The 27,987-nt window shown below is 36.0% G+C and overlaps 1 protein-coding gene across 1 annotated transcript; it reads left to right on the top strand.

The window, feature by feature from the left end:
• The first annotated feature begins 17 nt into the window (after positions 1–17).
• Positions 18–27,922, top strand: RAB5A (RAB5A, member RAS oncogene family). The gene is made up of 6 exons (XM_081285898.1): positions 18–387; positions 3,517–3,775; positions 19,492–19,643; positions 19,912–20,034; positions 23,129–23,222; positions 27,422–27,922. Exons 2-6 carry the CDS (start codon positions 3,613–3,615, stop codon positions 27,535–27,537), a joined length of 648 nt encoding a protein of 215 aa, XP_081142024.1. The 5' UTR covers positions 18–387; positions 3,517–3,612; the 3' UTR covers positions 27,538–27,922.
• Positions 27,923–27,987: the final 65 nt, after the last annotated feature.

Genomic DNA, 27,987 nt, shown 5'->3' with positions numbered 1-27,987 from the left:
ACGTGGCGGCGGGGTCGGTGCTGGGCGGCGGAAGTGGCTCCAGCGCCGGGACCTGAGTGTTTGTGTTTTGGTTTGCGAAGGAGCCGCCGGCCGGCCTGAGGGGAGGAGGCGGAGGAGGGAGGAGGAGGAAGAATCAGTCGGAACTCGAGCGCCGGCAGCGGTGGCGGAGGAGGAGGAGAAAGGAAGGAGGAAGGCGGAGCGGAGAGAGGCGGAGACGGAGCCCGACAGGGGCGGCACCACGGCTCCAGCTCCTCACCGTCCAGTGTGAGGGGAGCGGCGCGAGGAGGAGACGCCGCCGCAGCCACGGCCTCATTCGTCCTTCGGGCCACGCCTGGGCCTTAACACCAGGAAGCTGCGGCCCCGCGGCTCCGCGTGGCGCGGTCTCAGGTAACCAAGCCGCCCCTCCCCCTGCGCAGAGCGGCCCGGGACCCCAGGTTATCCGCGGTCTCCAGCCTGTCCGCGGCCCTGCGCGCTCTGAGCCTCCAGCCCCTCCTCCCTCTCGCGCATCATCCCTCTGGACCAGAGAGCTATTGAACCCGGCGCCTTGTCCTGCCGGTTCTGGTGACTCATCCCTCAAGGAGCTCCAAAGACAGAGATTTGGAGACTAGCTTAGGGAGCGACGGGTGTCACCCTCTTCCCTTCTCAAGATGGCGCCGTGGAAAGAGTCCTGGAGGCCGCGGTTCCGCCGGGCCCCTGCCTTGGCAGTCCGAAGGGTCGCAGTGAAAGCTAGGTCAGGGGAGGATAGAAAGGCCACCGAAGGGGCTGGTGCGTGTCGTTCGCGCCAGCCAGCCGGGCTTGGCTCTCAGCTACTCAGGTGGTCTCCGGACGGGAGCCGGGGCCTACAGCAGGTGTGGATTTGGGGAGCTCCGCCTACCTGCGATTTCCAAAGACGGGTAATGGAAGCGATGGGAGGCTGGTCAAAATAAACTGGTGCGAGACTTTTTTCGTATCTTAGGGGAGGTGGTGAACCGCGGCTTTAAAGAAATTCAAGACAATTGGGCCTCTGAACTCCCTCAACGGGCAGAAACCATGAAACTTGCTCTAACTTCCAGACCTTTTAAACTCTGAACGTCATAGTTCACATACTTAGTTTTTGTCTCGCTGAAATGGAATCAGCTTGCCTTTTACCTAATACGAGTATTTGGGAATACTCAGGACCGTCCAGAATCTTTATTCTTAACGTAAAATAGAGATAATTTGAACTGGCAGGATTATTGCAAGAGAAGTACATAGAACAGTCTCTGCACAAATTAAATGCCCACAAAGTATTGGATTGAAGAACACCTAAAAGGACTTTTAAGTACAGAATACACGTTGGTTTTTAAAAATTTGAAATACATATTATGCAGAATCCTCCTTTTGAAGAACAAAAGTTTCAGTAGTGAGTACAAGTGATTTGATTGATTGCACATAATTTTGTGTGTGTGGTGCTGGGGATTGAAGCCAGGGCCTCTTGTGTGCTAAGCAGGCACTCCATGGAGTTATCAACCCCAGCCCTTGAATGTAATTTTTTTTTTTTTTTAAAGAGAGAGTGAGAGAGGAGAGAGAGAGAGAGAGAATTTTTTTTAATATAAAGAGAGAGTGAGGGGGGAGAGAGAGAATTTTAATATTTATTTTTTAGTTATCGGCGGACACAACATCCTTGTTTGTATGTGGTGCTGAGGATCGAACCCGGGCCGCGCTGCATGCCAGACCGGCGCGCTACCGCTTGAGCCACATCCCCAGCCCCCTTGAATGTAATTTTTAACCTTAATGTTACAGTAACTATATAATTAAATATAGTTTGTTTTCTGCTTGAGATCCTTAGGAGTACTCGTGATTCGATAGCATTTTATTTTAAAAAGCAAAGCTAAATGAGAATCTTTTTTGATTTTTCTCAGGGAATCTCCTATTTTCCCTGAATTTTGGAAGTGTCATAGAAATTTGGAGCATGTTGTCCTTGATAAGTTTTTTACTGTTTTGTAGATTAAATTTGCAAGTGTTTAAATTGATAATATGTGTGTCTTGAGAGTTGGGTACATTTTTGCTCTGCATGACAATATTGATGTATGGGCATTGTTTTATCAAAGGGCTACTTTTAATTGCCAATTTCATAAACTGCTATATAGTAGGCAGTGTATTAGAGGTTATTTACATATATTGTCTCCTTCAGTTCTCATAACAGCTTTGCAAGTTGGGTATTATGGAAATAGAGCCTTGGAAATTTAAAGAAGTAAAAATTGGTATAGCCAAGATTAGACTCCCAAATCTTATATTTTTGAGGGTGAAGTGAATTGGTAGTTTTATTAATATCCTATTGGTTGGGAGCAACTTAAGCATCATATCATTTCAACTGTAAATATGTCAGCATGTATGGTAAAAGATAAGGATTCTTCAGCGCTAGCATTTGAGTAAAGGTGATTTTGCTGTCTTAAGAACCAAAATCTCATGGATATTTTAATGATGAATTCATATTAAGGGTGTTTCTTATATAAAATATTTTGTGGGGAATGCAAATTTATTAGGTGGCTAAATGAAATGTAGCAAGGATTTTAGGAGGGAATCATTAACTTAATGTATTTTATTAGTAAGAATATAATTAGATATATTTATGCACACACACACACACACACACACTGGGGATTGAACCCAGGGGTGCTTATCCCTGAGCCACAATCCCCAGTCCTTTTTTTTTAATTTTGAGACAGGGTCTTGCTAAGGTGCTGAGACTGGCTGTGAGCTTGGGATCCTCCTATTTTAGCCTCCCAAATAACTTGAGAGTTGCTGGGCTTGTGCCACACGCCTGGCTATATTTAGATTTTCATTAAAGGTGGGAGTGAACTATTGATTTGTGGGTAAACTGAAAGAGAATACTTCAAATATTCACTGATTTCTTTGAGATTGAAAATTAGCATTATTAGATAGAATCTGTTATTCAGGCTAGTTTTATCAACTAGGCACACAAACTTGGGAGCTTTAAAATATTTGTTGCCCTAAAATTATCATCAACTTAAGATATTTAACAGAGACCTTCCAATACTGAATTCTAAGTTGTATTGCAGAAGTTTTCCATTTATAATTTTAACCCATGTAGTCTAGCTTTAAAAACTGAACTCTTGAGTTACCTGTCAGGTTGCCTGGGTTTGAAACTCAGCTCTGTCTCACTTCTGTCATAGTTACTGTATGACCTCAGCCAAGTTACTTAACTTTTCTGTACCTTAGTTTCCTCATTTATAGGTATTATACTTTATATTGTTCAGTGGATATGTTCTTCTAGGAAAGTTAACTTTAGAAAAAATAAAGCACTGAAAATTACAAAGTGATTTTACAAATTACAAAGTGATCAAGGTACTTTAATCTTATGCCTTTAAATTATTTATTTAAAAAGTAGTAAAATAAAGTAAATGGCATTGAATGTCCAGTTGAAGTTGTAATTATATAACAATGTGCTATGGGTAAAACTTATTAAAGTCATGAGTACTAGGCTTGCTTTGTTTCACTGATTCATATATTTAATTTATATTTGTTTCTTCACAGGTTTCTTGACCTCCAGAAAGAAAAAAAAAATTGACACTTTGCATCCTGGAAGTGCATTTGGAAGTCTGAAATTAGAAACTTCTTTCAAATTTGGACATGGCTAATCGAGGAGCAGCAAGACCAAATGGGCCAAACACTGGAAATAAAATATGCCAGTTCAAACTAGTACTTCTGGGAGAGTCTGCTGTTGGCAAATCAAGTCTAGTCCTTCGTTTCGTGAAAGGCCAGTTTCATGAATTTCAAGAGAGTACTATTGGGGGTGAGAGCCTCTTTTTTCCTTGCATCATTTAATTTAATCCTGCATTGACAAAAAGTATTTTGTGTTCCAAATGGGTGATTATGAATACCTAAATAGATTATTCAGGAAAGAAAAGAGCTGTTCCAGCAGACTCAATGCTTTAAAACCAATCTTGATTTTTGCTAAGATGGCATCTTTTTATATTTTGGGTTCCTGGTTAATTACCAACATGGTTGTATTGTAGCTAAAATACAGGTATGAAAATGAGTAGAATCAAATCCCAAGTTATAATGATTGGAAGGTTTTTCAAACTAGTACTAATGCATGTTCAATTACATTGTTTTTAGAATGAATAGTAAAAGAATTAACCTTGAATTCTATGTAACAAGTATTTTTTATTTACACTAATTTATAAAATTAATTAAGTTTAAAAGCTGCTAGGATATGCATGTAAGAATCCTCTTTAAAGTGAGAATAGAAGAAGGTGAGTAATTAATGGACAGGGACATGAGAGGGAAATGGGACCTGGAAAAAAAGATGGGAGAGGAGGAAAAGGTAGAATAATCATAGTGATTGTGGTAGGATGGAAATGAGGGAAAGGCAAGATGCAGGACCAAAAGGAGACCAATAGAGAACGGAAGTTAATCAAACCCATAATTGTGTATCAGTGAAATAAAACAGCCTTTTTTAGACCTGTTTCATCTGTGAAACAAAGCTTTAGAATCGGATGATGTCAGAGGAAATCATATGGCCATAAGATTCAAAATGTTTTACCATCCTGTATTTTTTAAACTTGTTTGTGAATATAGTTTAACCCCATTTAAGAAAGTCTTTTAGAAATACACAAAACACATATGCCCAGTGATATGAAGTAAATTCTTAGAACTTTATATACTTTTAGTGGATGTTCATGAGCAAATACACTTGAGAATTTTATTCATAATATCAGACCCTTGTAGTGAGATAAATTATTGAATTTACCTCGAAAACTTTATTACACAAAGGAAACATATTAGGTAAATTGTATATCCGGTTTAAGAGATTCAGTATAATGGTGATTGTCAGCCTCTTACTTCTGTATATCCTGTGATATGCATCTGTATATGTTGTTGTAATGTTTTATTTTTATAATTACTGAGCATCAGCAGTGTAATTCTTATCAGGAAGCTTTTATCTTGAGTTTGAAAACTTTGGCTTTTAAAGAATTTTGATGCATAATATATTACATATCCTTTGCAGTATCTCTGTCTTAATGAAATATTATCTCTTGTGAAGGTTTAGCAGATACAACTATAGCCAGAGGAACCTGACCCATCTAATAAAAGACTTTTAAATTTAAAGACTACTGGGTCATGTCCACCCAGCCTAAAACATTTGATGTTCAGTGGTTTCCCAGAATACATAGGTGTTCTGGGTTAAACACCCTGGCTTCAGAAAGGTTGGGACTTTTTATAAACTATTCTCCCCACCTTTCACAGTGCACATGAAAAAATAAAGACTTTAATGTACATACCGAAATATATAATTGAATACCTGGGAAGTTGAAGGGCCCAAGGTGAGTTTTTTTGTTGTTTTAATCAAATAATCTTCTAAGTTTTTTTTTTTTTCTAATAGAGAAAGATTCAAGAAGACTATTTAAAAGGAAAATTTAACCCCATATCAGTGCATCATTAATATGCATTGTCTTATGTATCTATATTAAATTTCCATTTAATACCAATTAGATTGTGTATATTTTGTTAATGAATTTTTCATAAAGTTTAATTTCTATGTATAAAGTTTCCTTAATGTTTTCTACTATATGGATCAAGTCTGGGTATTTAAAAACAACCTCAAAAGGAATTTGCATCCAAATGTCTATTATTGGTTATTGTATTCTTTTTCAGTATGCTGATTACATATTAATTTCTTCAGGATTTGAGATAGTATCACTATGATTACAGCTATGGACACTAGTTTTTATGCTTTTGTTAACACTCTTTGTCCTTAGGAATTGTGGAAGATCCTAAGCATTTAAGTAATCAAAGGTTTGAACTATTTTGTAATCAACCCCAAAGGTCCCAGACTTATAAGTAGTGTATATTTTTGTTTGGGCTAATGTATGGGGAAATTACTTACAAATACTTAACAAAGAGCCTGGTCAACTGTTTTGAATTTAACTGGTTTTTATTTATATATTTATTTTGTTACTTGACTGACTACTTATCTCTAGTAATGTTAGTTCTCAAGTGTTCAAATTTTTATCTCTGTTGTGTTCTATGCTGCACTCTTGAATTTCTGGTTTCCAGATCCTTCTGTAAATTTTAAGATTCTCCTTAAAAATAACTTGAATTCTTGTTGCCTCACCATACCCTACATTCCCCTGATCTTGTAACACTTTTGATAAGGTTAGGTAGGTAGGTAGGTACTATATATAACAATTTAGGAAGTTCATAAGAGTTTAAAATCTGCATGATATATATGTCCTTACTGTCTGTCTAAAACTAGCCCAGAGGTTAGTAAATAACATTAATGTTCCCTATTTCACAAGCATCAGCATTACCTAGGAAATTACTGAGTATAAATTCCCAAATACTGAAGGGGGTCAGCAATCCAGGTTTTAACAAGTCCTCCAGATGATTGTGATGCATGCTAAAGTTTGAGAAATTTTGCTTTATGTGTTCTGAGTAATCAGCTTTACATTTATACTAAAGTTGGTTCTTCCACAAATGGAATAATTGACTGGCCTTCCTGCCTGCCTTCTGCCTTCCCTCTTTCTGTTAAACTGCGATTTTTAAAAATTCTGTTCATGCAAATACTCTATTTTGTAAATTACAAGTATTGTATTCTGCTCACATCCCATTATCCAATATCATTTTCTATGAAAACTCCTTCCTTCTTACCTATTTTCACTAGTCATCCATTCTTTGTCCCATTCAGGATATTCTTTTGCTCTGTTTAGGGAATTGCATTATTTTCAGTAATCTGTACCAATGATGCTTTTTCTTTATTGCCATGAGGATTCAGTGACTGATTATATGCAAAATTAAAGGAGTTAAGTGCCTTCTTTTTTAAGCTACTTACCAACAGTTAAAACCCCTGGTAGAGTGCTGCAATTTCTACATTTAATATCCATCTAATTTCCTAAGGTCAGCATGACATGTTTTGTGTTTGTGTTTTGTGGCATAGGTATTGGCATAATAGGTTAGCACTCTCCAATGAGCTACATCCCCAACCCTTTCTATTTTATTTTGCGACAGGATCTTTCTTACTAAGTTCCCAGACTGACCTTGAATTTAGCCATCTTCCTGCCTTAGCCTTCTGAGTAGCTGGGATTTCAAGCATGTGTTCCTGCACTTCCCCGAGTTATTTTTCTTTCTTTTTTATTATTGATACCAGAGATTGAACACAAGGGTGCTTAACCACTGATCAACAGCCCTAGTCCTCTTCTTTTTTGAGGGTTGGGGTACTAGGGATTGAACTCAGGGGCACTCGACCACCAAGCCACATCCCCAGCCCTATTTTATATTTTATTTAGAGACAAGGTCTCACTGAGTTGCTTATCATCTCACTTTTGCTGAGGCTGGCTTTGAACTCGAGATCCCTCTTCCTCAGCCTTCTTAGCCACTAGGATTACAGGCATGCACCACAGTGCCCGGCTTCCAGCCCTTTTTTAAAAATATTTTATTAAGAAATGGGGTCTTGAGCTGGGGATATAGCTCAGTTGATAGAATACTTGCCTCATATGCACAAGGCCCTGGGTTCAATCCCCAGCACCAAATGGTAAGTATATGAGGCAGTAAATATGTTAATTCACTTAATTAAATTTATTTTTAACTGGTACACAATGCAATGTAATTAGCTTGATTTGAGCATTTCATAATATATGCACATATCAAAACATCCTATTATATGTCAAGTAAATATAGTTTTTGTCAATTATATCTTAATAAAGCTGGGAGGAAAAATAAAGTTTCTTTCTAAACAGAAATAAAAGCCAGCCAGAAATTTAAATTTTAGTAAGTCATTTTTTTTCCAATAACAGAAAGCTTTCTGTTGCCTTCCCTTGTTAGTATTCAGAAAGACTTCATGTGTATATGGTATCTTTTTGCATCTACACATTGTTAAATATTTTTGAAGCTAGGCACAGTGGTGCACGCCTATAATGCCAGCTCTTGAGAGGCTAAAGCAAGAGGATCACAAGTTTGAAGCCAGCCTCAGTAACTTAACAAGACCCTTTCTTTTTCTTTTTCCTTTTTTTTTTTTTAATTATTTTTGTAGTTGTTGATAGACCTTTATTTTATTTATTCAAACGTGGTACTGAGAATCGAACCTGTGGTCTTATACATGCCAGGCAAGTGCGATACTGCTGAGCCCCAGCTGCAGCCCCGCAAGACCCTTTCTTAAAACTAAAAATGATTGGGATATGGCTCAGTGGTAAAGTACTTGCTATCGTGAGGTTCTGTGTTTGATCTAGGGAGGGAAAAAAAGGGGGTACATTTTGAGAAAGGACAGAAGACCCATAAACCAATTGCCATCATATGGGTTTTTGATCATGAGAAAAATGTTTTTAGAAATACGTACTGTGCCTTATACACTGAGTTAAAATTTAAGAAAGTTAGTCATTTGTTCTCAAGTAAAAGAATAGTGTCTTGATTGCATGATATTTTCTACTAGAAAGTGTATAGCTGGGATTTGATAGATTGTGTTACTTAGAGAAATTGGCAGAGTTGGTATTTCATATCAATTTGTACTACTTAATCTCCTAAAAATAGCCTTTTAAAAATTTTTTTTTTTTTAAAGAGAGAGAGAGAGAGGAGAGAGAGAATTTTTTAATATTTATTTTTTAGTTCTCGGCGGACACAACATCTTTGTTGGTATGTGGTGCTGAGGATCGAACCCGGGCCGCACGCATGCCAGGCGAGCGCGCTACTGCTTGAGCCACATCCCCAGCCCCCTTTTAAAATTTTTTAAAAAGAGAATTTTTTAATATTTATTTTTTAGTTTGTCGGTGGACACAACTTTATTTTTTATGTGGTGCTGAGGATTGAACCCAGTGCCCCATGCATGCCAGGTGAGAGCGCTACCACTTACAAGTTCAAGGCCAGACTGTTTCAAAAATAAAAGGTTTGAAATGTGGCTCAGGGGTAGAACAGATATTCTTCTAAATTGTTATTTTTCCTCCATATTAAATAATACCATCAATATATTTTAACCTTTTTTCCTCTTAAAATTTATTTCATGGAAATCAGGAATATTTTTTATTTTAATTTAAAAAAATTTTTTTTTAGTTTTAGGTGGACACAATATCTTGATTTTATTTTTATGTGGTGCTGAGGATCGAACCCAGTGCCTCAAGTGTGCCATGCGAGCGTGCTACCACTTGAGCCACATACCCAGCCCTCATGAATTATTTACAAGCATCAGTTTTTGCCCTTTGTTAATTTTGTTGGTGCTTTCTAGTGCAGTTGAATTATTCAAAGCTATTTGGTAGACTGCTTTTACCAAATAGCTCTAACTTAGTGAACTGCCTCTATTGATTCACCAATTTACTGTTTTTATTTTGTTGTATCCTGGAGAGTAATATTAGGTTGTCTAAAATATATTTTATTCAAATTTACTGAGTATTAGAAATCAAAGATGACCTTTTAGTTTCATACGAGTGACTTATTGAATAAATGTTTTAATTAGTACTATATATGAATGTGTGTATATATTAAAGCAAGTCTATATAAAAGTGACATTTTGTTATCACTTTTTATATTAAGCCTAAATCTCCAACTGATGTTATGATAGATGTATGTGTGCATATATATTCAAAAGAGGATATACTTAAAAAGAAAGTGTACTATCAGTTAGTTACATTCTGAAGAAACGTAAATTTGCATAACCTTTAGTGCATGAACTTGGCCTATCTATTCTGGCTATATTCAGTCCAATTTTGCTAGCTTTGTGGTTCTCTGTTCTGAGTATTTATGGTTTCTGGGTGAATGACCTTGTAGATGCAGTGAGAGAAACAGAAAAGACAGTTGGTTTGGATTAATGGTGAATGCTGTAGAGAGGGAAGCTTTTTAAAAATTTGCTTTTTAGTGGAGTAAATAAGAATTCTGGGCTGCAGGTGTAGTTCAGTGGGAGAGCACTTGTCTGACCTATGGGAAGGCTTGGGTTCCATCCCCAGCACCACAAGGGGGACAAAATTCTGACTTGATAAAACCATGAGAAATTTTGAAAAGCGTTATCTTCCCGCTTTTAGGTGGTGTATCATAATAATCTGATTTTGCATGTACCTTACTTATGAGGCATTCTGAGTGACTTTATAATAGAATAATTTCATCATTTGGGATCATCATTGAGAGCCTTGTCAAAAGGCCTCTTTGTAGAAAACATAAGTATCTAAGGTAAAGAAAAGCATCAAGAGTAAGTTTTTTAAATCATTGACTTATCTTTTTTATGAGGGCAGGGATTGAACCCCAGGGACATTTACCCCTTGAGCCACATCCCAAGCTCTTTTTATTCTTTATTTTGAGACAGGGTCTTGCCAAAGTTGCTTAGGGCCTTGCTTGGTTGACAAGACTGACTTGGAACTTGCAGTCCTCCTGCCTCAGCCTCCCAATGTGCACTGGGTGTTTTGTGGAGTGGCTATCCTAGGGATTGGAATCAGGGCCTTGCATTAGCTAGGCAAGTGTGCTCTACCACTGAACTATATCCCCAGCCCTCTTTATTTTTTCAGACTGGGTTTAAGTTGCCAGTTAAGTTGGCCTCGAATTTGTGATCCTTCTACCTCAGCCTCCCAAATAGCTGAGATTATATGTGCTTCACCTGGCTATTATTCAAAGTGTTGCTCAATAGCATTTACCTTCTTTTTAAGATAACATAAGTGAAAAGAAACAGGATGAGGAATCAGTCACTTTGAATTTTTAACCTGTTTGGATAGTTGAAGATAGCAGATACTCTCTGAACTCCACTCAAGAGGGTGATCTCATTTGTAGTTACTGCATAATTACTGACACTTTTCAACTTTTCTCAGTCAAAAAATAGGTCTTTATCTCTGTGTAAAACTAAAGCCAGAATTTGTTCCCCTTTGTAGGAATGAGTTCATGTTACCATTCAAACATGAATAGAATTCTTTTTCTTGCTCTCTTGCATTCATAAATTATTTGCAAGTTTTAGAAAAATGTGACTTTAAAGAAATATCGGGAAATAAAATAGTATACTTAAAATGGCTAGATGCATTTGTAAAACTCACAATATTTTCACGACTATCATCTGTAGTTTACCATGGCTATAAGTAAATACTAATTTTATAGATAAGAAAACTGAGGCAGTAGTTTAAGTAGTTTGCCTAATGTTTTGCAACTGACAAATGAGATTCAAGATGGATCTTCAGTGCAACCATTGTTCTGTAATTCTGAGAGAGAGAGAATATGTGAGTATTTTCCTTTTTTATTTATTTATTTTTTTCAGTTTTTGGTGAACACAACATCGTTATTTTATTTTTATGTGGTGCTGAGGATCGAACCCAGCGCCCCGCGCATGCCAGGAGAGCGCGTTACCGCTTGAGTCACATCCCCAGCCCGTGTATTTTCTTTTTGTGTGTGTGTTTGTTTTCCAGGGATCCTTTTTATTTATGTGTCACTTAAGGAAAATAATATGAAAGTAAAGAACTTTAGATAAAGAATATTAGGATATTATCATGTTCTTAAATTAATATCACTGTTTTCGTATAATGCATCCACATAAAGGACTGGGGGATATAGCTCAGCAGGAGAGCATTTGCCTAGCATGTACACTACTCTGGGTTCAATCCCCAATAACAAAAAAAAAAATAATTTTTTTTTGTATAGGTTTACTGTGATGTCTTCCTCATCTGCTTGCCCATTTAGTTATTTTCACCAGAGATGTCACTTTGTAGTATATCATTCAAGATTAATATTACTCATAGATTGTTGTTCTTGTTTTACAAATTTTGAAACACATCAGATATATGTAGTTTATTTTTTTTTACTTTAATACTGTTATTCATTATTGAGAAACAAATGACCCCAAAACTCAGAAACTTACTTTTGTACTGTGGATTGAACCCAAGGGTGTTTTACCACTGAGCATTATTCATCACTTTTTTCCCTTAGAGCACTCCCAATTTCTTTGAAGAGTTGCCTGTCATAGATAATTAGGTTCTGGGATTACAGGTTTCTTGTAACTGTTTGGTTTCCCTCTCTTCCCCACACCCCCCAGTAACTATTAATCTGAGGTTTAAAATCTTCCCCTTTCTCCTCTCCCTCCACGAACCTTTTCTATTCCTATGTTGTAAAATTTTCAACTATCAGAACTTTTAAATTCACTTTGCAGGTAGATTTATTGCTAAGCATGAACGAGTCACTTTGAAGTCTAGTCGTGTCTTTAAAGTTCTGGAAGATTCCTTTGAAGGCAGGAAACATCATGAAAGATGACCAGGAAATGAGGGAAAGAATCCTCCTTTGCAAAATATCGGGATGCTGGCTTCCTACCTTAAAGGAGTTTTTAATGGATTTTAAAGTACTGTTGAACTATTTAATGAAGTGTCTATTCTTTATAGATGAAGTGTCTATTCTCTATCAATAAAGTGTCTTTCATAGACATTTTTATTTATAGCTATCTATATTCTTTAAAACTAAGTTAACGTCATTAACTTTTTCTGTGCTATTTGTTTGGTAACCTTTGCCTAATACTTGTAATAAATTGTAGTAATATTTTCCCCTTCTTAATTTTTTTGTTTTTTACTTTCCTCTTTGTAATGTATATATTTATTCTACTTTCCAGTTCCATATTTTGGAATATAGTCCAGTCTAGATTTATATTCCTATTAAATACGTTTATATTATATTAACTTATACTATGTTTATGTTCCTGTTGAAAAATTGTTCAGTCCTGTGAACAAAGGCTTCTTGTAGATATAACCACAGGCTGTCAGCCCTGAAAGTTTGGGAGTTTTTTGTTTTGTTTTTTTCTTTTTGGAACAAGGAATTAAATCCAGGGTACTTTATGACTAAGCTACATCCCCAGTCCTTTTTCTTTTCAGACAGTGTCTTGATAAGTTGTTGAGGCTGGCCTCAAACTTGGCAATCCTCCTGCCTTATTCTTCCTATTAGCTGGGATTACAGGTGTGTACCACTGTAATCTGTGCCAGGCTACAGTATTTTCTGTTTGAATTTAGTCAGTGTGTATGCTTTATTTCTGCCCTGCTCTATTTTTGACCCCTTTCTTCTCTTCCCTATATTAGCTGAAAGGTGACTTTTCCCTGCTATACATGAGCATCTCTCCTGTCATCCCCTACCAGGTGCTTTTCTCTACACACATGCAGTTTTATAGGAAATAAAAATGATCTCAATTTTATTTTGCTTATAATCTTCTCTAGACCATCCATGTATTCTTCTCTGTGTATAGTTTTAATCTTCTGAAGAAAGTGCTTATGTCTGAGAAACTCTGTTAAAGTATTGCTATTAGTACTCATTTCCCCAGCAAATCAGTTTGTTTTTACAATTTTGGTACCTGGGTCTTGGTGCAACTTGGTTTACTTCTTATTATTCATCCCGCTTATTGGATGTTCATCTAAATGTTTGATCCAGATCCACTGAACTCATTTATTTAATTCTTTGGTTGATTCTAAAAACCTTTGCTTTCCTTACACATCAATTTCATTTAAAAAATAAATTCGATTTTATGATCACAGTCTTCCTTTCTACTTCTGAGATCTTGAACAGGGCCCTTTCCCTCTTTTTTTTTTTTTTTTTTTTTTTTTTTTAAAGAGAGAGTGAGAGAGAGGAGAGAGAGAGAATTTTTAATATTTATTTTTTAGTTCTCGGCGGACACAACATCTTTGTTGGTATGTGGTGCTGAGGATCGAACCCGGGCCGCACGCATGCCAGGCGAGCGCGCTACCGCTTGAGCCACATCCCCAGCCCCCTTTCCCTCTTTTTAGTTAATATATCCTAGAGTTTTAACAGAACCCTAAATATAATTTCTAAAAGTTCTACAGAGGATAAAACATTGTGATCTACCTTATGGGGACACTACTGTTTTAGTTTTTTTTTTTAATGCTTTTCTGTTCATATTTTTATAAGTATACCCTCCCTATTCCTGCCAGAAATTTAGATATATGTATATATACACATGTGTAATGTGTATTTCTTCCTCAGATAGATCATCTTAAAACTAGTTTTAACATAATGTAATTGCTATTTAATACTTACCAATCACTAGTGATTTTCATTTATATATTTATGTTGATTTTGTTAAATATTAAATTCTTTCTGCATAAAGGTTTATTTCTCTACTTTTTATCCCTATATAATCTTTTATAGATTCCATGAAATTATTAGATTAACAAATATTAGCATTTTATGGCATAATTCTTTCCAAGCTGGGCTCCTGTAATCCCTATGGCTCAGGATAGGATGCTGAGGCAGTAGGATCATGAGTTCAAAGCAAAAGCAAGGTACTGAGCAACTCAGACCCTGTCTAAAAAATACAAAATAGGACTGGGGATGTAGTTCAGTGGTCAAGTGTCCCTGAATTCAGTTCCCAGTAACCTCCCCAAAAAGAATTATTTCAAAAACAGCCAAGTGCTATGGAATTTGCCTTAATCCTAGCTCCTCTGAAAGCTGAGGCAGGAGGATCACAAGTTTGAGGCCAGGCTGGGCAATTTAGCAAGACCCTGTCTCAAATATAAAACATGGGGTTTTGCCATATCCTCTTTGTTTCACGTTGCTGGTTCAGAAGATAAGAATTGATTTTGCTGTATGGATAGTTTTGTTCATTACTAGTAATGTTGACTACTTTTCTGCTGTATTCTTTTTGTGAATTGTCTTTACACAATTATTGTTGAGGCATTTAAGATTCATTAGAGCTTTCTACATATTAAAATATTAAATCCCTGTGTTTTGGATGTATGACTCACCTTTGCAAACTTGAAGTCTCAAATCTTTGTATAATCAAACCTGATTGTCATATCTGACATTTTTTCACAATTCCAAAAAATAATTCTTTTCTATCAAAGTTGATACATAATAACTTGGAGGGCTGGGGGTGTAGGTCAGTGGTAGAGTGCTTTCCTGGTGTGAATAAGGCCGTGGGTTTGATTCTTGGCACTGTAAATAATAATTGTGACCTGGGGTGGGAATGGTATGTTTTTCAGTTTTTATAGGATCATATTAGATGTAGGGGAGCTTATCTTTAGGTTTCACCAATCTTTGTGTTAACAATAGTAATTCAAATATTTTTTAATTTGCCCAGAGTATTTTAGTGTCTCTTCCTTGCTCATTATATAGGGTGTCACATACTATGGGCCTTTGGTATTTGCAGATTTATATATATGGTTTTAGCTATTCTCCAACAACTATGATATAGTAAATTGTAGTTTTGCTGAGGAAGAAATGTTACTTGGCTTGCCTACCAAACTTGCTAATAGGAGTTCATCATGTAGCTCAAAGAGGGAGTCTATTAGATAGGCCAGCACCTGCATCTCAACGCAGCTTTGTTTTTCTCTACTTGTCATCGAGTATACAGTAACTCTCGAAGTGATAAAAGCTGTTTCTTTGTGAAATATGGGCCTGAAAAGAAAACCAACTGCTAGTGCTGGTGATGGAAGTCAAGAGAAAATGAAGAGGTCTAAGAAAGTGATGGTTCTTAGCCAGAAAATAATCATTTTGGATAAATTAAAGTGGTTTTTCAGATTCAGGTAAGTTTGTGGTTGGTTAATGTTGTTACGGTATTGATGTAGTAGTCAATATTTCTAGTGGCAGAATTTATTTTTATAATTATAAATGACTAGTAAAGCTTTTTTTTTTAGGAGCAATAAGGATTTGAAGATGTCACTTAAATTTTAGTTATACTGCACTGAATTTTAGAGAAGCTGAACACTGTAGTTGTATTTGAATACTTGAGAACTCTGGGGTGTCATTAAGGACTTGGTGTGTGTGTGTGTGTGTGTGTGTGTGTGTGTGTACAACAGTTTGTGTTCTAGGCTATTCTGCTGCAGTAATATTTCTGTCCTGTTCGTGCCATAGCACTTGACTATTTTTGATACATTGTAATAACTACCTGGACCTCTAATTAGTCTTTTTCTCCTTCCCAAAATTATGATGGTTTTCATATATGAACAGTGTTAGCAAGTTAAAAATATCTTGATGGTGTTTTTTGTTTGAGATCATGTTTAGTTATATGGGTTATAAGTGTTCCTTATCCAGAATGCTTCAGATCAAGCCAGGAATGGTGACACACACCTGTAATTCCTGCTACTCAGGAGGCTGGGTCAGGAGGACCGAAAGTTTGAGACCAGCCTGGGCAATTATAGGAAGACTCTGTAGTCTTATAGATATCACCTTATCTATAAGATAAGATTCATTCATATATATATTTTTTTTTTCACTTGTAGTTGGACACAGTACCTTTATTTTATTTATTTTTATGTGGTGCTGAGGATTGAACCCAGCCCCTTGTTTGTAGTAGGCGAGTGCTCTACTGTTGAGCCACAACTGCAGCCCAAGATTCATATCTTATAGAATATTTTAAATAATTTTATGCATAAAACAATTTGATAGAATATTTTAAATAATTTTTAAACAAAGCAGAGTTCTATAGTGTGGAATTTTCTACTGTGGTATCATGTCAGTGCTCAGTTTTTTAATTTTGGGAATATTTCAGATTTTGGGATTAGAGATACTCAACCTTATAATAATAACTTGAAATATCTATTCTCAGTTGGAAACTTTTAATTTAGATCTTATCTAAAATAGCCCATAAATGGTTCCACATATCAGTTTTTGAACTACTACTTTTTGTTGTTGTTTTGATGTTGTGGATGGACACAATACCTTTATTTTATTTATTTTTATGTGGTGCTGAGGATTGAAACCCAGTGCCTCACACATGCCAGGCAGGCGCTCTACCCCTGAGCCACAACCCCAGCGACATGAACTTTATTCTTTGAACAAAGTTTTCAATGACTCTATGAATGAGGATTTATATTAAATGCTAGAGAGGAGCTATAGTTATTTCTCAGGGAACTCTAATTATAAAAAGTGTGAAACGTCATTACGCAAGGAACTAAGAGCACAAAGGAGATAATAACTAAGGTGGGATGAAGAATCATTTCTAAGTGGATTTAAGGAATGATTGTTTATGTTCTTTGTTAAACTGAGATCCTTTCCCTTTCTCACGTTTTCACTTGGTTATTGCCAGTGTATTGTAATGGTGTTGACTTCAGTTTGTTCCAGCCAAATTTAAGAAATCATCTGTTTTCATGGCAATCCTGCTTCTCTCAAAGAATATATCTTTTTAATAATTTATTTTGTTATAAGAATATATGAAATAATATTAAATTATGGTGATATTGGGTGTCCTTGTTTTATGATTTAGAGAGAATGCCTAAGAGTTTAGCTGTTAAATATAATCTGATTTTAGCTTGAAGGATAAGACATTTGCTAAATTCTGAGGAAGAATCCTATGTATGTTATTTGGACTGGATATCAACACAGATGCCTTATTAATGTTAAAAAATTTTAAATAATTTAAAAAATTTTTTTAATAAAAACACTTTAAGTTTTCTTTTAGTCTTAGTATAATAGCTTTGAATTTCTGAAAGGGTCTCTGTTTGCTCATGGGCCATTGTTCTTTTAATGTATATTTCTTTGCCTGTATTTTATGTGGCATTTTTGTACATGTTTTAAAGAAGATTGGTGATCTTTGTGGTAGTTTTAACTGGTTTGAGTATTAGACTATATTTTCTTTGAAGCAGCAAAGTTTTATTTCCCTGAGCCTAGGGTTGATTTACAGAATTTTAAATGAATATTTTTATTACTAATGTGCTTTGTGGTCATTGTATGTATAAAAGAGAAAACAAAATCTGCTGAGTTTGCATCAAACTGTTCTTGATTTCAGCTGTTAAGAAATATTTTTTATTCTATAAGAGTTGTTTTCATGGCAGTCTGTGTATCCTTGAAACAAATACAGGATTTGAGAAAAGACTTATGTATAAGACTATTTGAGAACTCATAAAACAGTGCATTAGAATCTAGTTCACCAGACATTTGTAATTAAGTTTGCAAAATTCATAAGATTATAGTTGCTGGTACTAAAACCAGCAACCAGTTGACCTACTAAAAAACACCATGAGAAACAAATAGTCAATCTAATATTAAAGAAATGCATTTAATTAGACTTGTCACATTTAATATTAATTAGCCAATCTTATGAAAAATAGATGTATTGTTAAAATACAGATGCATCACATTCTTTTGGATGATATAGCAGTTTTAGAAAATTTTGTAATTCAAATTTAGGAAGAGATTTGATGAGCTGAAACTAAAAGGGAGGGAGGAACACAGCAATTTATAATGAGTGACCGGGCAGAGGTAGGGATCTAAGTATCAAAGTTAGGGGAGGAGAGGAATTGTAAGGTATGACGGCTATTAATCAGCAAGCTGCTGAAGTAGTCTATGTGTGTGTGGTTTTATGGGGGGAGGAGTTTTGCTGGTGATTGATGGGTTTCAGACATGCCACCTAACTATATTCCCAGCCCTTATGTGTGGATCTTCTAATTAAACAATAAAATATCATTTTATGATGGTACTTTCTTAGTAAAGTTGGAATCAGAAGAACACAGACAAAAAAGTACAAATCCAAAAATTCTTAGAGCAAAGGACAAAAGAGGTAGTAGTGAATATTAAATATATGTAACAAATTAAATCTACACTGAAGTAATGATGTGTTATAATGTGCCAATAAAAAACAGGAAAATGGAACAAGGCATATTGTTACCAATGCAGATGTTGTTTATAAATATACAGTCCTTTGTAGGTATCTGTGGGGCATTGTTTCTAGATCATACATACCAAAACCATCCCCACAGGTACCAAAATCTGCTCTGCTCGGGTTCTTTATAAAGTACATATAACCTATCTCTGTTCTCCCATATACTTCAAATCATCTAGATTACTTATAATATGTAATACAGTGTAAATATTGTGTGTATAGTTGCTATACTGTAATGTTTAGGGAATAATGACAAGAAAGAAAATCTGTATGTATTCAGGTTTTGGGGGTTTTGGGTACTAGGAATTGAACCCAGGGACACTTAATCCCTGAGCCATATCCCCAATCCCTTTTTTTATTTTGAGACACGATCTCTCTAAGTTGCTTAGGGCCTCACTGAGTTGCTGAAGCTGGCTTCAAACTTGGGATCCTCCTGCCTCAGCCTCCCAAGCCACTGGGATTATAGGCATGTGCCACCATACCCAGCAGAGAGATGCTTTTTTGTGAATATTTTCAATCCACACTTGGTTGAATTCATAGATGCAGAGGACAGCTGTTTTTTCTCCACGTTGGTCAAGAATATTAATTTACATATACTTAAATTGCTTTGCAATTTAGAAACACATTCTTAAAACTTTTTAAAATTATAACAAAATGTTTATTTTTGCAGTTCTGGAGATAAATCCTAAGGCCTGGTGTGTGCTGAGCAGGTGATCTCCCACTGAGCTACACCTACAACCCCACAACAAAATTTTTATAAAATTTTTATTAAACCTTTTCAGTATGTAATTTCACTACAGAGGTCTCATGTAGACATCTATAAAATCTAGTTTTGAAGTACAGAGTTTGCAACTACTTTAAGTTTGTATTAACTACAGGTATGCTATGATCACATTTTCCAAGTATTTTTTATATTATGAAGGCATTTGCAAGAAAATGATGAACTTAGTGATATATTTTTTTTTCAGCTGCTTTTCTGACCCAAACTGTGTGTCTTGATGACACAACGGTAAAGTTTGAAATATGGGATACAGCTGGTCAAGAACGATACCACAGCTTAGCACCAATGTACTACAGAGGAGCACAAGCAGCCATAGTTGTATATGATATCACAAATGAGGTAAGTACAAATGCCTTCAAACATTGAAACTAGATTGAATATCTGTTTTGGGTATTCAGAATTTTGATGAGATTTTGAAAATCCTTTGATAGTCAAATAGAACCTTTCTACTAAAGCTTTTTGATTAAAAAAGAAAAAATGTCTCAAATAATAAAACAGTCCAAAGAAATTTCCTTCCCGTAGAGTCACCTTTTAAAGCCTTATCTCATCAAGATGCTTCCTTACCATTTTTTGAGCTGTGCCAAATAGCTGTTCCTCTGTTTAACAGGAATCCTTTGCAAGAGCCAAAAACTGGGTTAAAGAACTTCAGAGGCAAGCAAGTCCCAACATTGTAATAGCTTTATCAGGAAACAAGGCTGATCTAGCAAATAAAAGAGCTGTAGATTTCCAGGTATGTTGAATTTAACTTTCACTTGAAGACACTTTTTTTTTGGCAAATTATTTTAAAATCATGCAAATAATAAAAGATTTATAAAACAGATGTGCTATGCATGTTAAAATGTAACTCTAAATGGGGCTGAAGGATATAGCTTAGTGGTAGAACATTTGCCTAACATGTGCATAATCCCTGGATCTTATCCCCAGAATTGCACATGTGCACATAACACAGAGTTTTTTTTTTCTCCTGGCACGGTGTCCAATGGCCTGTAATCCCAGTGGTTCAGGAGGCTGAGGCAGGAGGATCATAAGTTCTGTGTCAGTCTCAGCAAAAGTGAGCACTAAGCAACTCAGTGAGACCCTGTCTCTAAATAAAATACAAAACAGGGCTGGGGATGTGGCTTAGTGGCTGGGTGCTCCTGAGTTCAATCCTTGAGTACCACCCCCCCAAAAAAAAAATTGCTCATGAACAGTGCAGAAATACATAAGCAAAAGTGATTGCTTGCCTGATACAATAATACAGCCCTGTAATCGCAGCTACTTGGGAGGCCAAGGTGGGAGGATTGGAAGTTCAAGGCCAATCTGAGTAATTTAATGAGACGCTGTCTCAAAAATAAGGTCTAGGGATAGAGCCTAGTGATAGAGCATCCCTGGGTTCAATCCTAGTACCAAAGAAGAAAAAACACTTAAGATCTAGTTTGGGGCTGGGGATGTGGCTCAAGCGGTAGCGCGCTCACCTGGCATGCGTGTGGCCGGGGTTCGATCCTCAGCACCACATATAAACAAAGATGTTGTATCCGCCGAGAACTAAAAAATAAATATTAAAAATTCTCTCTCTCTCTCTCTCCACCTCTATCACTCTCTCTTTAAAAAAAAAAAAAAAGATCTAGTTTGTATATTATTTTTGACAGCTAATTCAAAATTATAAATGAATTTTTGCTTTATTATGTAGATTTCCAGGTAGGTTGAATTTAACTTGAAGGCACTTTTTTGAAGGGGGGGGCAAATGATTTTAAAACCATGAAAATAACAAATTTATAAAATCTGTTTTATGAATCAGATGTATAAAATGCTCATTAAAATATAACTCTAGGGCTAGGGATGTGGCTCAAGCAGTAGCGCGCTCGCCTGGCATGCGTGCAGCCCGGGTTTGATCCTCAGCACCACATACCAACAAAGATGTTGTGTCCGACGAGAACTAAAAAATAAATATTAAAAATTCTCTCTTTCTCTCTCTCTCTCTCTCAAAAAAAAAAAAATATATATATATATATATATATAACTCTAGATGGGGATGGGAGGTATAACTCAGTGGTAGAGCATTTGCGTAGCATGTGCGTAATCCCTGGATCTTGTCCTCAGAATTGCACATGCGGGCGCACACACATACACAATTTTTTTTACAGAGCAAGTGTTAATCATTTGAAATCCTCTAATTAAACCCTTTTAAAATTATTGGGGTTTTTTTGCTCCTTAGCTTGTCTACCAGAAAGGTCTGGTTGTGGTCAAATATCAGGGATGGAATAATGTTCATTTTTTTATTACAGCATTATAGTTATACATAGTGGTTTGGTTCCTTTTGACAAATCATTTATGCAAGGAATTTGATTTCAATTCCCATTCCCCCCTCCTCCATTGTCTTTCCTCTACTCTACTGATATTCCTTTTACCCCTCCCTCTCTTCCTTCCTCCTTTCCTTCCTTCCTTCCTGTTGGTGGAGTGCTCGCCTCACATGCACAAGGTCCTGGGTTCCTTCATTCTTTTTTGTGTGTGTGGTATTAGGGATTGAACCCAGGGCTTTTTGAATGCAAGGCAAGCATTTCTATTTATTTATTTATTTCTGGTGTCGGGGATTGTACTCAGAGGCACTCAACCACTGAGCCATATCCCCAGCCCTATTTTGTATTTTATAGAGAACAGGGTCTTACTGAGTTGCTTAGTACCTCACTTTTTGCCAAGGCTGGCTTTGAACTCATGATTCTTCTTGCCTCAGCCTCCCAAACCACTGGGATTACAGATATGCACCACATGCCCGGCTCCTCTTTATTTGTGTCTGATTAGTACTTTCTACATATTACATAAAGGTGAAATTCCCTTTGGTATTTATATATATGCATATATCATGATTTTGTTAAATTAATTCAATATTTCCTCCTCTGCCCTCCCTCCCTCTTGTTCTCCACCTTCTAGTCCACTAATCTTCCCTGTATATTTGTTATCTGATCCCACTCCAACCACTCTCTTCCCTGTTTTCTTTCTTTTTCGATGGTGATAGATGGAATGCATGCACTGATCAAAAGCAAACTATTTCTTGCACCATTAGGTATTAAGCTGAGCATATTACATGCATAGTTTTCATTCAGTTCTTGTACCAACTGTGTGAGGTGTAGTAACATCTATTATTCTTTCCTAGACAGTTACTTCCCCATTATAGAATAATATAGAGAGCACTAAATTATAGTCAAAAGTGGCCCTATCATATTAAAGTTCAAAGGAACCTCAGTTGTTTGTCAAATGGGACAGATAATTGGTTGTTACTCAGAACAGCTCTGAGGATAAAAAGCAATAATATGTGTAAACTGTAAAGTATGACAAAAATGTGAGGCGGCAGTGTAATTTTGAAAGGAATGATTCATGAGATGTTCAAAATTGTGTTACTATAGAAGTCATTAAAAATTAAACATGAGGATGTCATTCAGTGATTGAAGTCAGTTTTAGACATTTGATTTCTCTTAGTCTTCATTACAGTTAATATAAGCATAAGTAAAAATCACCATTGAAATCAAAGAGAGTTTTATATTTAGAATAGGATAATAATCCCCTACCCCCACACCTGCCCCAAACTCATTATTAAAAAGCAGATTTAATATTAGACCAGATGATTAAGGGAAGATAGTATAAGGAGTTAAGGTGAAATATATATGTATATTACATGGTAAAATTATCCCCAGATAGTGCTTCTATCTTTGTTATAGCATATTACATAGTTATTGATTATAGATAACCAAGTTGGAGTGTGGATAAGAAGCCTCATTTTTTCTGCAACAGAAATAAAGCATTTATAGTATATGTCCAAGGAATGTATCTCATTTCTTTTTCTGTAACAGGAAGCACAGTCCTATGCAGATGACAACAGTTTATTATTCATGGAGACATCAGCTAAAACATCAATGAATGTAAATGAAATATTCATGGCAATAGGTAAGGTTAATAATACTTTTTTTTTCAAATGATAGACAAAACAAGTATGGAATGTATTTGATTTATCTGAATTAAACATTCTTTGCTTTTTAAAAATTATACTACTTTTCAAGGTTCCTTCTGCTAAGCAACACTGTTAATAATACTGTTAGACTTGAAAAGTCACTACCTATTAGGTTGTAACGCTTCAATTTAGGCAAATTTCTTCCAGGTGAGTTATGCTTGGGAGTGGATTGATAGTTAAACAGATTTTCCCAAAGCTTTCACCGAAAAGTTTGGGTAAATACATATTTTTCTATTATGGTATCCTTTTTATACCAAATAATTCCTCCTTATCTATGGGAAGTACATTCCAAGACCTTCAGCAGATGCCTAAAACCTTGGATAGTATTGAACTCTTATTTTTAATGCCTTTTCAATCTTTTTTCCCCTTGACTCAGAAACAAATGACCTTTTTTCATCTTTTAACTATGTATCACATACTGTGGGCATAACTTTTGCAGTTTGAGGTGAAACAACAAAACTAGCACAGATTTCTCTTTCCATCACAATTTCACAGATTATTTTCTCTTTAATTGATGCTGGGGATTGAACCTAGGGCCTCAAAAGTCTTGAGTTCCATCTTCAACCCCAAGTATTTGCTTTTATTCAGATCCTAGCAACATTAGTATCAGATTTTTTTTTAATCCATAACTTTTACCTTTTCACTTGAAAAAAGCACTTAATGGTTTTTATTTGGCAACTATAGACTGCCAGCATCTATCATCTTGCATTTCAGAGCCTTTATTAAGCAAAATATGGGTTACTTGAACAAAATACTACAATACTGAAACAGTAAATCTGATAACTGAGATGGCTACTAAGAAGTATTGGGAGCAGGGTACAGTGGCACATGTCTGTAATCCTGGTGATTTGGAAAGCTGAGAAAGGAAAATCTCAAGTTTAATATCAGCCTCGGCCACTTATCGAGGCCCTAAGCAACTTAGCAAGACCCTGTCTCAAAATAAAAAATAAAAAAGGTTGGGAATATAGCTAGTAGTAGAAGGGGGGAGGGGAGTAGTGGGGGGGTGATAATGGGCAAGTAGCATATACATGTGGATATACTAGACAAAGAGATGATTCATGTCCCAGGTTGGACAGAGCAGGATGGTACAAAATTTCATCCTTTGAATCAGAACAGCATGCAGATTAAAACTTGTCAATTATTTCTGGGATTTTCCATTTAATATTTTCTGACCTTACTCATTTGTGGTAACTGAAACCACAGATACATATAGACTCCTAAAACAAGACAAAAACTCAGAGCAATATTTAGATATAATATTTCTTTTTTAGCTGATCAATAATTTGGTTTCTCCTTTTCTCTGAATAGAGCACTACTTCTGTTTTTCAAGTTTTTTGAAGTATTAATGAATATAACTCAGAAAAGTACATGATACATAAGTATAAAGATTGACTAATCGATTATTTTAGGTGGTTTGGTTTGGTTTGGTTTGGTTTTTGGTGGGGGGTGATGTTTTTGTTTGTTTTGTTGTTGGTGGTGTAGTGCTGGGGATTGAATCCAGGGCCTCATGCTTGCTGGGTGAGCATTCTGCCACTGAACTACATTCCCAGCCCCCAAAATTATTTTAATGTAAACATTGTAGAAGATTTCAGACATGAAGGCACAAGGGTAAAGAAGGAAGGCAAAACAATATCTTTGCTTTTAGCATGGTAATTGCTATTTCAGTTTTTGATGATAGGTAATAAAGTTTGAGTAGTATTCAAGCCTTTTTTTAACTGTTGATGGACCTTTAATCATTTATTTATAAGTGCTCTGCCACTGAGCCACAACCCCAGCCCAGTATCAAGCCTTTAAAAAATAATAATAATAATAACAAAAACAAAAGATATTTCTGTTAACCTACTTCCAGTGGTTTTGAGGTATGCAGAGTCTGCCTGAAGGGGGTCTAGTTTGGTAGTTATCAAGAGTTTACTGCTTCCACAGTTTTCTTGACCCTGGCATTATTCTCATCCCAGCGATTCTTAACTAGGGTGTACACAATTCTGACCCTCCAAAAGAAACATTCTTATATTGAACTTAACAAATTAACCAATTAATAACTGCATCAAAGGCTAAAGAAAACCCGGTAAAAGCATCCAAGGACTCATAATTTGCACTAGGTGATCAAGCTTAATGGTGGATTATTTGAAATGAGGGGGGAAAAAAACTTGCCTGTTTGTTGTGTAAGATGTTTTCCTGAAAAACTTAAGCAATTTGCTAAGGCAATACTAGTACCATTTGAAAGATTATATATGACAACATGCTGTTCTTACAAATGGGACAAGTTATGCACATAATCACATTTAAAAAGTTAATAACAGGAAACAAGGAGATAATAGGTTGCTCAAATCAGCCTGGATTTTCAAGTTTTCCATGGTATTAAGACTTCACTGGGTTGAAGTTGTAGCTCAGTAGTAGAGCACTTGTTGTCTTAACATTCCTGAGGCCCTGAGTTCAGTCCCCGTACTGCAGAAAAAGAAAGATCATAGGGTGGGCTGTAATTTGTACCTTTTATTCAGATATGTTATATAAGGTCACTTTTCATTATAAAGTAGCCTACAGATTAGTGTCCTCCATCCCTCCCGCCCCAGTGAGAATGTATGTTTGTTTGTTGTTTTAGGGTTTTTTTGTTTTGTTTTTTGTTTTTGGTTCTGGTAATCAAACCCAGGGCCTCACGCATACTAGGCAAGCACTTTGCCACTGAATTACATCCGCAATGCAGAATGTTTCACTGCTTGAAAGAAATTCGAAATATAAATGGAATTGTGCTCTTCTCATCACAAGATTAGTACCTTAAATCACACAGTAGTGCACTGAACAATTTTAATCAGTTCAAGGACTTAAAAACTCATTCCAGTTTATTTCCTTCAACCTCCTAATCTTATTCAGATGTAATTTCTGAAAGCCTTGAAACAAGTAAGCTAAAGAGAGAAATGCTTACTCATTCCAAAACCTAACTTGGTGTTAATTATAGTACAGTTTATAATACTAACTTATTCTACCTCGGGTATTAGTGTTCAGCACCTACAAGGCATTGTTTATAAATAAATTTAACTAGAAACTTAACATTATATTACCATTTATGCTATCATCTTGTAGAGCCATTCCTAGAGCTGTACCTAGAACCCAAACTTCAGTGCTCCTTTGTATCTCCTGGATCCATTTCCCAAACCAGCATCTAGGATTCTAAAGAAAGTGTAAAAGATCCAAAATGCAACTAAGCAATCAGATTTTAAAGTAGAACATATCCAGCTTCCTGAGTAACCTGAATCAAGGCTATGGTAAAATTAGTCTTCCCATGGTGTTGCATCTCCAAGATTGATAAATATCAGTGTCCATCACCCTTACAATAAGAACTCTAGACATATAATGTTAATAACCTCTCCCCTCAAAAAGTGAATCCAGCAACTTCAAGGACCTTAGTAATTAAACATTTTTCATACTCTAGAAAATATCCATTAGCTGGCACAACTCAGCAAAATTAAAGCCATAAATGTTGGTTCAGGGGCTTTGTCCAAATTTGATCAGCCACACTCATCTTAACTTAAAGCAGAATTGGGATCTAGTTTTTGGAGATAGACCTTTTAGAATCAGTTATAATTAGATACAACTACTGGTGAATCAGATGAGGATTCTTTATCAGCACATAGGGGAAAAAAAGGACCTGGGAGTATAACTTAGTAGTAGAGCACTTGCCTAGTATATTGAAGGCTCTTGTTCACTGGGGAAAGGGCAGGGCAGTTTTCTAAGGGAAGAAAAGGTAGATGGTTGAAGACTGTAGAAGCCAAGAAAGAAAAAGGAGATGTGATCTTCATATTTCTGGGTGATAATTAGGTTGCATTGGGGAGGACAAACATTGTTGGTATTATTAAGCATATATAAAGAATTACATATAGCTCTGGTCAAATTTAAGTCTTGATTATGTTTCTACAACTGGTTGTCATCTACCCCTTCCCAAACATATACTCCCTTAGAACAACTATCAATGGGTTTTTTTTTTTTTTTTTGGCATTGAGTTACTCATTTCATTCAAATAAATATTTGCAGTGAATGACCATCATATAACCATAACTAGAAAGAAATTATAAATAAGCAGATAAAAGTAATTTTAATATGAATATTCTAATTTTATTTATTTTAATAATTTGTCTCTCAGCTAAAAAGTTGCCAAAGAATGAACCACAGAATCCAGGAGCAAATTCTACTAGAGGAAGAGGAGTAGACCTTACTGAACCTACACAACCAACCAGGAGTCAATGTTGTAGTAACTAAACCTCCAGTTTGAACTAGCTGGAATATTCTGCTTCCTAAATGTTAACAGCGGGATTGGAGCATTTAACCGGCCCAGTATGACTTCCAAAAAGAAGAGACTTACGATAGAGTCGAGTTTCTAATACAGAATTATTTTATGTGTTTTGAACTTAATTTTTAATAACATGCATGTATCCCTCTAACTAATGGTACAGCAATAGAAAGGGAAGACGGGAACTATGTGTATACTTGTTTCATTGGAAGGTTACGAGGGAATCATTTGTCATCATTAGAGATAAAGATAAATGACTGGATCCACAGCTAACCATCCAGTTTCTCCAAACTGGAGCAGTAGTCATCTATGGAAAAGATTTAGAAATTATTAATTTGGACTTTCAAAAAACATTTTTAGGATTCTCCAGATGTTTATGCTTAGCCGCAGTATTCAGGCAAATGATAATTTCTTTTATC

This window comes from Spermophilus citellus, assembly GCF_964194105.1.
Source record: "Spermophilus citellus genome assembly, chromosome: 3".
Taxonomy (NCBI): Eukaryota; Metazoa; Chordata; class Mammalia; order Rodentia; family Sciuridae; genus Spermophilus; species Spermophilus citellus.
Note: the sequence above shows the minus strand (reverse complement) of the source record. Positions and strands in the feature narration are given on the sequence as shown.